The 14451-nt window shown below is 53.8% G+C and overlaps 1 protein-coding gene across 2 annotated transcripts in view; it reads right to left on the reverse strand.

Annotated features, from left to right (window-relative positions):
- Positions 1–14451, reverse strand: part of TMPRSS13 (transmembrane serine protease 13) — a 33282-nt gene that overhangs the window by 14538 nt on the left and 4293 nt on the right. For both annotated transcript variants that reach the window (XM_067039021.1, XM_059068940.2), the window contains 3 exons: positions 5456–5690; positions 4061–4165; positions 822–944 (listed from right to left, as the gene is read on the reverse strand). In XM_067039021.1, the coding sequence (XP_066895122.1) occupies positions 822–944; positions 4061–4165; positions 5456–5690 (463 nt within the window). The remainder of the gene's footprint in view (positions 1–821; positions 945–4060; positions 4166–5455; positions 5691–14451) is intronic.

Below are 14451 nucleotides of genomic sequence, written 5' to 3' on the forward strand. Positions count from 1 at the left end.
TCATCAGCCAGTGCTCAGAGCCCAAATGCTCAGTAAGGGCAGAGCCAAGGCAAGGGGCCGGGGCGGAGCAGAGCGGCGGTCCTCTCCATGCGACAGGGCCCACGGGCCGTCACTGGGAAAAGGGGTGTGCACTGCCAGGAGCTATCACCCCAAGAGGGCAGTGACGTGCCCAAATAAGAGAGGGATAAGGGGAGTGATGATCCAACCGAGTGCTCGCTAGACAGGCTCGATCCCAGATGGATGTGGTCACGGGCAAGGACACACATATACACACAGGTGGAAAGGGCCAAATGTGCACCCCCAGACACCCACATTAGGGCTGTGCATGGACAACACAAGTAAGAACCACTGGGGACCAGTGCTCAGAGATCTTGTGCGCTCATGAAAGCCTTCATTTACAAACTGACCTTCATGAAACCATAGGGGTGGCAGGTCAGAGGTCACCTGCTGGGCACATGGACAGAGCTCTGGACCCCACACCTGCCTCCAGCCAGAGCAGCCCTGCTTGGTTCAGTCTGGTAGCTGCGAGCTGTCAGATTGTATCTGAGAACCACTAATCTTGTCCAATCCACTCATTTTCCAAGTTAGGAAACTGAAGCCCAGAGAAGGTAAGTGATTAACCCAAGTCACATAGCACTCAAAGCCAGGTTCCAAACCCCAGCCTACTGTAACTAGAACCCAGATCTTCTGAGTCTCTGTCCATTGCCTCCCATTTGAGCTGATACCCAGTTTGCAGTCCCCAGAGTACATGCGCGCGCGCGCGCGCGCACACACACACACACACACACACACACACACACACACACAGCCGGCCTCCTTACCACAGCCCAGCTCGTCGCTCTTCAGCTTACATTCCACGACCCCATCACAGCGCACAGCCTTCTTGGGGCAGCTCTCTACCGGCTCCTTGTACTTGATCCCTATGTGGTCCTGCCAGAAATAGACTGAAAAAAATGAAGCAGAAGCCAGGTCACTGCCAACCCCAGAGAGACTTGACACTAAACAGCCCAAGGCCCTGGGTGTTCTGAGACACTGATCTGCAATCCCTCCTGGACTCTGGGTGTCTCGTCCCCCATCTTTAGGGAGAGAAAGGCTGCTCAGGAATGCTCTGGAATGCTTCAGAAAGCTCCTGCAAGCAGGGCAGCACTCAAGAGCAGCCACCCAGAGAGGGAGGGAGGGAGGGAGGGAGGTGTGGAGACGGTTACTGCTCTGGGAGCTCCTCTGCCCTACGTGCTGGTCAGAGTGGTGGTCAGAGAAAGCCCTTCCTCCACCATCCCAGAGGCCCCTTCTCAGAGCCACTCTGGCATCCCTCCGCCTCTGTGCTCTGCGGGTTGTAGCAGAGACATTTCCATCTTCAGTCATACACTTGCAACCACTACCCGTCCTGTCTTCCCAAAGGCTGTCCTCCCAGCCTCAGAAGCTCCTGGATTTTCTTCCTCCTCCCTCTTCTCTAAACAAGGGATGTCCCCTTGGCTCAGTTCTTGCCCCATTACTTGTCTTGATGCCTTTAAATGTCTTCCCACTCCACGAGCAGCTCTAGGTGGCCAATTCCTAAATGTACAAGTTGGGCTGAAAAGCCAACAGCTTTACAAGCCATATGTGAAAAGCAGCTTCATGACTTCTTCTAAGACCCATCTCTTTCCAAACTAGGAACCGTCGTCCCTCCTGCCCGGAAACACCTCCCCTTGGTTGCCTAAGAAACCCTGGGTTCTGACTCCTCACCCTGCCTCTTGTTTGCAGCCTGTTCCTCAGCCCTCACATATCCCACTGGTCCCACTATGCTCTCCGTCACCCCGGGTGAAGGTCAGCCTTCTGTGACTGCTTCTTCCAAGTCCAGACACCAATCCCTCCTAACCTCTTGGACTTCCCCCTCCTCTCTGTGCCCTGGTCTTTCCCTCTCCCATGTCCCGGGCACTGAGGCTCCTGGGATCACTTTGATGTGTAGCAGAGAGAGCTCTCAGGGGCAGGGGCTCTAGTCCTGACCCCACTGCAGAGCTGCTCAGAGATCACTTCCCTGGCAATTCTAGAGGTCAGGGAATGCTGTGAAATCATGCTGAGCACCTGCCCTCAGTTGCCATCTCCCCGCTCCATGGGTCATTTCCTACTGGAGCAGATGTCCCGTGTGGGGAAGGGGGGCGGCAGGGTGGGGCACCCCAGCGGGAGGTTCACATGGATGCTACGTGGCGGCAGGTTCCGTGCTGACGCCTTCACATGCATTGTCAGGCAGACGGGGAAACTGAGGCTCGGGAAGTTAATTAACTTGCTGAGGTCACACAGCTGTTAAGTGGCGGAGCCCAGATGCTTTGGCAGGTCTGTCTGGTCCTAAAGCCATACTCCTTGTTTGTTTGGTTTTTTTACTTTTATTTGTATTTATTTTTTGCAGCATTTATTCCCAGGCCATAAGTTTTTGTTTCTTCTGAGATATCTTCTGCTTCTGGGCAACCTCCTCTTCTGGTTTAGGAACAATCTGTTCTTTTTCAGTAAGGATCATCTCAGTGTGACAGGGAGAGCTCATGTGTGGGTTGATCCAACCACGAGCTCTGTAAGTCCTGCGCCGCATCTTGGGGGCTTTGTTCACCTGGATGTTCTCAATGACCAGAGAATCTACATCTAAGCCCTTAAGATCAGCATCACTCTCTGCATTTTTGAGCATGTGCAGTAAAAATTCAGCACTGCTTCTGGGCCACCGACCCTGCGTCCAGCCCCGCCGTTTGGCCTGGGCACACCTACCAACTCCACCATTGTAACTACGGAATGGCACACAGCGCCTCTTTAAAGTGACATCCTTCAGATACTTGGTGGCTTTTCAGATATGCATACCCTTAATGGCCTGGGCGGGTTCACGAGTGTTCTTAAAGTGAACACGAAGATCTGAACCTCTTGACTTGCATGATTTCTGGGTCAAGTGAAGAGCGAACCATTTTTAGAGGTCACCTCAAGCCACTTACCGGAAAAGGAAACATAAAGCCATACTTTTAACCAGCGTGCAACTTCTTCCCACGCAATCCCCTCCCTCAAACAGCCCTGCCCTTCGCCACCGTGCTGCCTCCTTAACAGAATCCTTACCCCTCAGCCTGGCATTTAAAGCTCTCTACAATGTGGCCCAGCCACGCCCAACCAAACGACAGCCCTCAGGTCCCCAGATGAATATTCTCTCTGGTTAAGTGGGTCCCTTCCCTCTCTCCATGCCAACTTGCCCATCTGCCCCCCCACATTTCCTGCAGCTGCTCATCCTGCTCAGATGCCCTGCCCAAGATGCACCCCCCCATCTCCTAGGTCCTCATCTGGCCCCATGGCCTTTATGAGCTGTCCCTTGCCACCCCAGCCCATACAGCTGTCCTCTCTTCCTGATGGCCACACTCAAATCCTCTTGGTCTTAATCATTTCCATCTACATCCCCCAGGAGACTGTACTGTCCCTGAGGACAGGGTGGTGTGATGTGTGATCCCCTTTGCTCCCTCCTAAGATTTCCCACTATGCTGGGCTCAGAGTGGACTCCCCGGCAGGGAGTCCAGGGACACGTCCTGAGTATCTTTCCCAAAGGAGGGCATGGAATTGAGGGAGCCTGGACCCCTGAACACTTTATCCCATTGACTAAAAATGCCTGGGGACTTTTCCTAATCAATGTTTGTTTTTTAAATAACTAACTTTTTTAGAGTGGGATTTTGTGCTAGGCATTGTGCCAGTAGCTCATTTATTCCTTACAACCCAGTGAAATCTTCAGGAATTTTACTGAGCACATAATAAGTTGAATGAATGAATGTAATCTCATTTGAAGAAACAGAAATTGAGCTCAGCCTGGTTAACTACTCGCCCAAGTAAGTAACACAGATGGGACCCAAGCCAGGTTCCTCTGACTTCCCACCCTCTCAACCCAGCCACCTCCAAGGGGCCTGGAGGTGCCATGGTCCAAGGCCATTTGCAGGAGTGTGCCTTTGTGGACATGGCAGCCGGTGAGTGTGTGTTCCCCGCTCATCTCCCTGCCGTGTGTCCCCATCCCTGAACCCCACTCCACCCCGCAGTGACCAGAGCCCAGCCCTGCTCCCTCTGTTAAACTCACAGAGGACGATGAGCGATACCACGAGGGCGATGAGCAGGAGGACACATCCGGTGAGCAGCAGCTGCTTCAGGCCCTGCTGCTTGGTGAACTTGGGCAAGTTGACACCTAGGAACAGGCCAGAAGTAGGGGAGGGTGAGGCCGTTGGAGGGGACTCCGGCACAATGGATGAGGGAGAAGGAAAGAAGGCTGGCCCAGGAGGGCCCTGTTAGGACCACTCCACCCAGAATACGGCACCGCCCCTGCCTGAAACCAAGCTCCCTTTTACACAGCATCTACTGTGGGCCAGCTAGGCATTTGCATGTGTTATCTTATTTAATTCTGACAGCAACTGTGTGAGCTGGGTATCATTACGCCCACTTTACAGATGGGGAAACTGAGGTTCATGGATGTTATATAACTTGCTCAAGCTTACGTGGCTAGTGAGTGGGAGAGTAGGGATTCAAAAGAAATGTGTCTGGGGCTTCCCTGGTGGCGCAGTGGTTGAGAGTCCGCCTGCCGATGCAGGGGACGCGGGTTCGTGCCCCGGTCCAGGAAGATCCCACATGCCACGGAGCGGCTGGGCCTGTGAGCCATGGCCGCTGAGCCTGCGCGTCCGGAGCCTGTGCTCCGCAACAAGAGAGGCCACGGCAGTGAGAGGCACGCGTACCGAAAAAAAAAAAAAAGAAAAGAAATATATCTGATCCCAAAGGTCTCCACACCAAAGTGCCTCACTGGTCCTTCAAAGGGCAAGACGGGGCCCCAAATCTGGGATGCTCCCCCAGACCTGTTTATATTGCAGTGCTGGGGCAGGAGGACAGGAGGAGGGCAAAGTTGGGATGGACAGAAAGTCTGCTTCCCTAAGGGCAGAGCCAGTCCCTGAGGACCATTTGGCGTCTCTGTCTCCCTGTTAGCTGACGTCTATAAGCCAGCTTGGGAAGTTGCGGGTGGGGCATGCCTGCCTGATCTGAATCTCTCTCTTTGCACCTCTACCCAAAGATGAGCCCACGATCATGACTGTACTCCAGTGCAGACCCCAGCTTCCCTGGCAGACCCCCAGGGCAGCCCAAGGAAAGAACCCTGGTCTCTAACCAGGAGCCCTGGCTCTCCAAATCTGCACCTTGACCCAGACTGGGCAGCCTGCCAAGTTACATCTGCTTGGTCGGTCCTGGTTTCTTATCCTCTACCCCATTTGCTGCAATTTCCCACTGCCTTGGGTTTGCATGTCATGGTTCCTTTCTGCCCCCACCTCCCCAGGTCCCCCACTGCCCACCTCTCCCCTCCTTCCCAGTCATTGTTATTCAAGAGCTAGAGGAGGAGCAGAGAGTGACAACTTGGAGATTCCCCCCCCACTGCACCCCCCTCCACCATTGGACTGCTTCCCTGTTCCTCTTGCCTTCCCTGCAGGAGCCCCCTTACCTGGGCTCTCCCTGGTGGCCCTGGCAGCTGGTGTGGACCTGGCAGGAGTTGCCAGGATAGGTACGGCCCTCACTGGTGAGACTTGAACAAGGTGTACTCTCATTGGAGCCGATGTCATGGAGGCTGACATGGCAGACGACGACCTGCCGGGCGATGACCTGGAAGGTGATACCCAGGCTGGGCATGCACGGGCCAGCGATGCCCGTGCTGGAGGTGTCCTTGCCGAGGAGGCATTCTGAAAGCAGAGTGAAAGCCATCCCTCAGGCTGCTCCCCACTGCCAACCCACCCAGCTGTCAGCCCTGCTGGGCCAGGAGATAGATGCCCTGGAGCAGGCGGCTAGTGGGTGAACAGACCTGCCAGACAGGGAAGAGAATGTCCAGGGATGGATGAAAGCTCAAAGAGCCTGCGGTACCCTACTCCCTGCGGTCTCTCCCCATCACAGGGACCTGCAGAGGTGCACAGAGGGCTGTGGGTCATTTGCCTGGGGTATGGGGGCACCTGCTTTGGCTACACGTGTCTAGGGACCCTCAAAAAAGAGGTTGCTGGACCGGACCCTCACTCTGAGGGGGGAGTAACCACCCTTTCTGCCCTCTTCACTCCCCTGCATCCCGCCCTTCTGTGTAATATTATAAAACATCATTCTTACTATGAGCTGTCCTCAAAAAGTGTGAAAGCACTACCTAAGAAAAGCCCTGACCTGCCTTGTACCCCACTGTTCTCAGTAACACAGGAAGTCAAACACACACGCGTGCGCGCACCCCCCCCCCCCCGCAATACATCAGGGAAAAAGGAGAGGCAAGATGAAGAGGAAGAAGATGACCAAGGTCCTTAACCGTCCTCAGCTGTAGGTGGAGCGATTTTTGTCATTTAGATTTAGCACTTTAATGTAGTTACAGAGGACTTATTCCTGGAGTGCTTTATGTATTTACTCACTTGATCTTGAGAACAACCCTATGAGGTAGGAACTCTTATTATCCCCATTTTGCATCAGGGAAAACAGAGGCAGAGAGATTCAGTAACTTGATCAAACTTGCAGAGTTAGAGTGGCAGAGACAGGATTTGAGCCCAGAAGGTTGGGCTGTGGAGGCCACAGTCAACCACCAGGCTTTGCTATCTCTCTGAGGAGAGATGCGTGAGATAATGCAGCAGTGGCCAGAGCAGGCAATCAATGAACACCAGTGCTGCTCCTTCCTGGAGAGTCTGAGCCTTTGGGTGCACTGAATCTGGGATTGGGAGCTGGTGGGCAGCCCGGGCTGATGGAAAGTCCTTGAGCAGCCTCTAGTGGTGGCCAAACCCTGGTCTGCAGGAACCCCAGTCCCTGTCACCAGATTAGGCATCCTCTCTCCTCCCTCTGGCTTCTTACCGAGATCTCTGCCCTCCCTCACACCATTTCTGCTTTCTAAGCTCCCTCAGGTGTCCCCAGAACAGCAGGAGGAGCTGGAAACTGACCTGGCCACGTCTTCCCCTCACTATCATTTCTGATGAACACTGACTGGATACTCAGGAGGACAGCCAGGGAGCAGCAGGGATGGTGTGGGAAGGGACCTGTGCTCAGGGACCCTGCGCTCTGGGCAGTTGGCAGGGGGAAGAGACGGGCTCTGGACCCTGGGCACCTCTATTTCAGCCCTCACCTACCACTGTGCTTAAAAGCATTTGACATTAGTAAGCAGCTCAGTTAATAAAAAGTCCTCTTCATTAGAACATCCGGTTCAAGTCAACACCATCAAGCCTACCAGGCAGGGTGGGTTTTTTTGGTTTTTTTTAACTCCATCTTTTAAGAGTCAGAGGTAATTGATCTGGCCGCTTCTCCATTTTTCTGGAGGCTGTGGGATGAATTCAAGGAGGGCCGTTGAGTCCCTGACCACGGACTCAGCTTGCCAGAGGCAGGGACCAGGAGTGACTATCCCAGGGAGTTACTGGGGTTAAGTGATGGACGTGGGTAAATATACATGAGTCCAGATGCCCCAGCCGGCGAGCAGGGACACACTTGTGTGTGTTTAGGGATATGAAGAGAGCTCATATGAGCTGAACCAGAGCTCAGATTTCCCTCTCACCCCTGTTGTCTAGAGACTAGATTTCCACAAAACGAAGACAGGTTAGCCCCTGGAAGCCCCAAGGGGAACAGGACTGGGGTTGGAGCATGGAGAGGGGGTGAGGATATGCTGATATGTACAATGCATCCATTCACAGCACTGGTTTTGGAGTCAGGCAGACCTGGGGCCCAATCCTAGTTCTAGAAGTGTGGCCTTAGACAAGGCATTTAACTTTCCTTTTTCTTTTTCTTAATCTGTAGAATAGGACTCCTGAGGATTCAATGAGATAAAATAGGAAATCTCTTACCCATGCCTGGCACACAGTGGCTGGGCAGGAAACGCTCATGCCTCTCCCCGCTTTGCACTGGCACGCCCAGCGCCCACCGTGCTGAGATCTAACGGCCCTGAGGCACGGCCAAAGGGCTAAAAGGTGGTGTGAGCTCATCTTGGGAGAAAAGAGGGTGCTCAACAAAGGCCAGACTAAGGTCCTTCCATAAGAGGAACAAGCCCAGGCTGTGTAGAGCCCTGTGCTTCCTTCCCACAAGCGGTGGCCCCAGCCTTGGCACCTGAGAGAGACCTTGGCATTGTGGCACCTCAGCTGGCCTGCCAGGCCTCCCCCCCCCTGTTATGCTCACAATATACGTCTTCCCTCACCTCAGGGGAAATTCCCATAACTCAATACAATAAATATAAATTGATTATATAATTGATACAATTGATTATACAATTAAATATAATGGATTATAGCTCCCAACGTATGGTACTTTAGGGTTTATAATACACCTGCACATCTACGGCCTCCTGAGGTCATCACTCCATCCCTGAGAGCTTGATATGTTTAGAAGCACATGTTACAGGTGAGGAATCCAAGGCTCAGAGCTCAGATTGCCCAGAATCACATAGTCAGGAACCTGGCCCAAACCCATCTGCATCTGAGTCTCCTATCTTTTTGAGTCAGGGGCAAGAGGCTCCTGGCCCAGTCTTTTCTCTGAACCCTGATGCTCGTTCTGCATCTGTGACGTGGCTTGAGAATCGGGCCTGGGACCTTGCAGGGCTGGGAGTGCCGTGCGGAGCCTGGGGGTGGAGCCGAGGTTTCCTGCAGGGAGCTTGGTCTTTTCAGTGGGAAGCAGGGAACTGAAAGTTTCCAGTGGGAAGCAGGGCTGGGCCCGATGGCCTGCTAGGACAAGCCTGGTCGTCAGGAGCAGTGGAATCACAGCCCTCCAGTACTCTCAAAGCCAGCTGGTGACTGGGCAAGAGACTTAACCTCTTTACATCTCGGTTTCCTTACCTGTGCGGTGAGCCGGTCACCTTGCTTCATAGCATGGCAGTGATAGGTGATATATATAAAGTAAGACTTGGTGACTGTTAGCTGTGATGGTGGGTGGGTGTTTGTCTATTTGCTTGTTTGCTAAAGACACTGGGCTTGAAATAGAAAAATCAGTATTCAAATTTGACTACATCCATTCCTAACTGGCTTGGGCAAGTACATTAAACCCTTCAGAATCTGTCTCCCCACATATAAAATGGGATTGATCTTACCTTCTTCCCCCAGATTGACAAGGAATAAATATGAAAGAGGCTGGTTTATAAATGCATATCACGGTAATAATAGGAAGAGCCCACTAGGCATTTTACTTGCTCCCATTTCAACCTCATAACAGCTCTTTGTGGTTGGTATTATTAACCCCATTTTATATATTTTGAAACTGAGCTCCAAGGTAGTTCAGAACATGCCCAAATTTACATTTCAGGGAAGGGACGGGGCTTGGATTCTATCCAGGCCTACTCAGAGCAAGTTGAGTCTGGCCCCAAATTATCACGAATGCCCACAGTAACTTCCTGCATTTCTTCAGGGCTTACAATTTGCAAAGAGCTTTTACACCCATTATTCCATTTGATTCTCACAATGCTCCTAGTTAGCAAGCTGGACAGGAGTTATCATCCCCCGTTTATGCACGAGGAAACTGGGGTTCAGAGGGACTCAGGAGCATGCCTAAAACCCCCAAAAGGATTAGCGGCCCTGGGACTCTTATCACAACCTTGTGACTCCCCCAGAAAGAGCTCCCGCCCTCCACCTGAGCAGGACCCCGTGACCAGCTAGGGTCCTGTCACCCCATCAGCAGGGCCTGAACGAGAGAGAGGGCTGAGAGGTCCACAGGTGGTGGAGGCCCAGAGGAAGACGGGTGGGGAGACCTGGGGGAGGATGGAGGGAACAGGTAGCAGACAGGCATAGCAGGAAGCTGGGGGCAGCCAGGGAGGAAGGGAGACCTCCTGAGTCTGGCGGGTCCCTCTCCGCAATGCTGGCTCCACCCACAGGTAGGTCCCAATGCGCCCACCCACGGCCTTGGCCGTCAGGAAGTGGGAAGGAGAGGCCCTGGGGTCCCGGCAGGAGACCCACCTGGGTCCCTCTTCCCTGAGTCTAGAGGGAGGTGGGACGTGTAAAATGGAGCTAACCTGGGGCTCAGTACCCAAGGAGCCAGGTGGAGGGCCAGACTCTTTCAAACTGTTACCTCTGGGCCTCAGAGGTCCAGCACAAGTCTTCCCAAGGTTGGGAAGAGTGGGGTGTGGGGACGGAGGGGAAGCTGGCGGGGAGGGGAGAAAGGGTGATACCCAAGAAGGGGCGGGAGGCCCCGGAGGCCCTGGCCTCAGGAGAAGAAGCGCTCTGGGGTCGGACAGGGTGGGAGACGGTGGAGAGTTGCTGGCCCCACGGAGCAGGACAAGAGAAGAGCCCTGGTCCCCAAAGTGCCAGATAGAGCTGCCCACGTAGAGAGCTGCAAACCCCAGCCGGGACAGCGGGATGGAAGCGCAGCGCCAAGACCAGAGGAACACAGCCTCCAGAGTGAGGCCGTCTACTCCATCTTCCTGACTCCAAACCATCACACTTCCAGGACGCTGCTGGGAAGAGTTCTCATTTTTAGGACCACCAGAACAGGAGATTCCCCAGCCGTCCTTCTCTACCCATTTCACAGCCTTCCACCCACCCTCCTGGAAGTTCTTCCTGACGTCTAACCTACTAGAGCAGTAACTCATTTCCCTTCCTCAATTCCTGGCGATCAACTGCTGAGATTCCAGCATCCCTCCTGGAGGCCTGACCTCTCCCTCAGCGCAGATGCCTTGAGCAGGTGGGGAACAGGGAGGGGAGGAGAATTCTTGCCCAAGGTCCTGAGATACAAGGGACAGAGCCCGGACAGAACCGGCCTGACTCCTAGCCTTGGCCGGTGAGCAGTAGAGCCAGGATTGGGAATCAGATGACCAAAGCCAGACTCTCCACAACCTGCCTACAGACCAGAGGCTCCTCGGTCTTCAGGGGGACGGGGGCACAGGGCAGAGCCAAAGCGTGGGTGACTCTGGCCTTTTCCCTGGCCTAACATCGCCAATCATTCTCTGCCTCTCTGCCCCTGCCACCCCCGGCGTGGTCTCTGGGGTTACCCCCTGAGCTAATACAGCCATGAACCCTCACCGTGTCATAGACCAGGCTATACCCCAGGCTGTCACTGATGCCACCTGCCTGCGTCTCTGCAGCTCCCGGGGACCCCTACTCAAAACTCATCCAGTCCCCTCAAGACATTCTGTGGCAGGAGGCCGCGGGCAGGGCAGGGTCCACAGGAAGGCAGCAGCAGATGTGCCAGGGAGAGGCCTGAAAGGAGCAGTGCCTGGCTCTGGGGCTCGTTCTAAGCACTTTCCTGGACAGGAGCTGATAAGGATTATTCTTCCCATTTTATAGACAAGCAAGGAGAGGCCCAAAATATTTGTGTGCTTTGCTCAAAGTCGCTCAGGTACGTCTTATAACAGAAGAGAGACTAAAACCCGAGACCTATTGCACCCGGACCACTGCCCTCTATACCACAGTTTCCGGGGTAGGTTCCCCAGCCCATGGTACCTGGGCCAGTGTTATGGTTTCCTGCGGCAGCTCTGCCCTGGGCCTTTACCCGGTGGGGGATGGGAGTAAGTTAACAAGCCCCCAAGTGGGTCCTACCCTTGGCCTCTCTGGGTCTCCTGCAGGCCTAGCCAGCAGTGCCAGAGAGGAGCGAGCTTCTGCTGTGCTGAGTGATGTCGAAGTCACCTCCTAGATTGCTTCCCCTCAGTGGTTATGTGGCTCCTCCCATGGATTGTACCCTGGGCTTTCCGTAGAGACTGTTATTTACCCACAGGCGGCAGCCTGCTCTCTGGCCCAGATGCACTGTGGGTCACTCAGAGCACCTGGCATTACAGGGAGAAGAACCCTAGAATAAAGTCTCACGCTAAGCTTAAGAATGTCCACCTGCAGTGACTTGAACGCGTTTTCATGTCTCTCGGGGCCCCTTCAAGTCCAGCACGAACTGACTGGGCCTCCCTCCTCAGTTCCAGGCCACACTCAGGCTGGACTTACCACAGGCTAGAAGCATCTTGAAAACCCTCTAGTCCAACCCATTTTCCTATTGATGAGGCGAATAAGGCCCAGAAAGGCACCGTGATTTGCCTGAGATCACACAGCCAGCTGGGGGCAGTGCCAGGACCAGAACCCAGATCTCCTGACTGCCGCCCTCAGGCTGCTGCACACCTCTATGCGCTCTCACTGCCTGCCCCTTACCAAGCTCCAACAAGGAAGGACCCCTCTTAGATTCAGGCCCCTGTGGCAGCGTCTCTCTCCCAGTGATCCTGAGAATCAAGGATGTTCAAAGGGTGGCACCCCAGTATTGCAGGCTACTCAGGATGAGGTGCTCCCCAATCCCCACCAGAAGCACAAGCGGTACCAAGAAAGATCAGGAGCCCCCTTTCACAGAACTTAAAAAGTCTTCTTGCCTGGTGGGAGCCTGGGGAACCCCTGGACCATGGCAGGGGAGCCTGAACGCCCTCCAGTGTAGACTGGACTGGATCGGAGCGGTTCATGCTTCTTTCCATCCTCACTGCCCAACCCAGGCTTCATTACACCTCCAGGTACACAGGGTTCCGTCCTACCCTCCCCGCTTCCTAGATCCAGAGAAACCGCACATATAGAGGCCCCCTCAGAACCCACAGGCAGATTTCCCAGCACCTCCTGCCACGCAGCCACCAGCACGCCCCACATACATGCAACGTTAACCTCAGGGACCCCAGTCGGCCCGGAATCAAACTGGGCTCCAGACTAAGAAGCCGGAGCCCCGAGGCCCCCTCATCCCAGGCACAGGAGGCTCCGGGGGGTCCCGCTTCTGTTCCAACCAGCTCCATGACCTTAGGGATAGTCATGTTCCCCTCTGGGTCCAACCAAGGAAAAGACCGGACAATCAGCTGTTTTCAAACAAGTTTCTACAGAGCATTAGAAGTTCCGTGGAGACGCCTTGGAGGCCAGCTTGTAGGTAAAGAGCTCCGAGTCCTTTACGCCACTTCAAACAGAGCAGTGGGGTTTTTTTCAGTTTTATGCACTGGGTTCCACATAAGATATCATTTGAACAAAAGAGGCTGCTACTACAAAGAACTTGAAAATTGCAGGCCTGATTGGGTGCTAAAGTTCCTTCTAGTTTATGATGTCTCTTATACACATAAAAAACCCTTAGGGATCCCTATTAGACTAGAATCAAAATACCTTCCTGCTCATTCATTCATTCATTCATCAAATAGTTTAAAGAACACTGAGTACCCCCTACTGCCAAACAAATAACGTTTGGTTGCCCAGGACCTTGGTGCCTCAGTTTCTCCCCACACCCCCTCTCTGCCAAGGCTGGGGTGGTAACAGGGCTGCTATATAATGGGGGCCCCATGGACAGTCCTGGGTGTTGCTTCCCTATCACAGGAGCCAGACACCGCCTGGCATCGCCAAGGCCTCCACTTGGCTGGCAAAGCCCTGGGTTCCCTGTGCCGGCATCCCTCCCTGCCTGGCTGGATACCGTCCACCTCCGTTGCTGCCATACCAAGAGGAAACTGTTTTGCCAAAGCAGGACACTTAAGCCAGTGGCTACTGTTACATCAGTCAGCCTTCTCACCCAGCACCCAGCCTAGAGCCCCGTACACACACTCCCACACATTTCATGCTTACATTTGCCAGGTCACAGGGACAACACAGGGGGAGGCAGGGTGGGCTGGGCCCAGTGTAAGGCTGCTTGGCACCAGTGCCAACATGGAACACAGAGGTTTCAGGTGAGGGCTGCATACCTGCAGGGACAAAGGGCAGGTGCGAGGAGTCCTGGAGGTGCCTGCACTTTGGGGTCTAGGGGATAGCAGAGCGACCTGAGCCTACTGGTCTGCCGTCTTGGGAACCTGCCCAGCCCCCTCTAAAGACGGTGCCTCATCCTGGACCAGCCCTGGGGCCTCCAGACATTCTCAAGTGCACAGCATCTGCGGTCTTAGGCTGACTGAAACCTGCTCCAGTTCAAGAAGACCCAGGGCCTCCTGGTGGTGCAGTGTTGAGAATCCACCTGCCAATGCAGGGAACTCGGGTTTGAGCCCTGGTCCGGGAAGATCCCACATGCCACGGAGCGGGTGGGCCCGTGAACCATGGCCGCTGAGCCTGTGCGTCCGGAGCCTGCACTCCGCAACAGTGAGAGGCCCGTGTACTGCAAAAAAAAAAAAAAAAAAAAAAAGACGACCCAGTAGAAGAAAATCCACTCTACAGAGGATTGTTGCTCTTTCAGGGGGTCAACTTCAGTCTTTCTTTAATAAACATGACACTTCTTTAAGCATTAAGCATGTGACGCCTTTTGAAAAACACAAAGTATGCACTATTCTTCAGGAACAAATGCGCATATCCAGTGTGGCACACCTGTAATCCCACTCTACAGGATTCCAGAGACTGTCATGGAACCAGAAAGGGGCCTCAGGGGGCAATTTGTCCAACCCTCTCCTTTTGCAGATGGGTAAACAGAGGCACCAAGAGCAGAAGATATTTGTCCAAATTTAGAGGAGGTAGGACTAGACCCTAGATAATGATGATGGTGATAAATCTTCACTCTATGAATACATGTCTATCTATCTATCTATCTATCTATCTATCTATCTATCTATCTATC

Source organism: Kogia breviceps, chromosome 7 (genome assembly GCF_026419965.1).
Source record: "Kogia breviceps isolate mKogBre1 chromosome 7, mKogBre1 haplotype 1, whole genome shotgun sequence".
Classification (NCBI taxonomy): Eukaryota; Metazoa; Chordata; class Mammalia; order Artiodactyla; family Physeteridae; genus Kogia; species Kogia breviceps.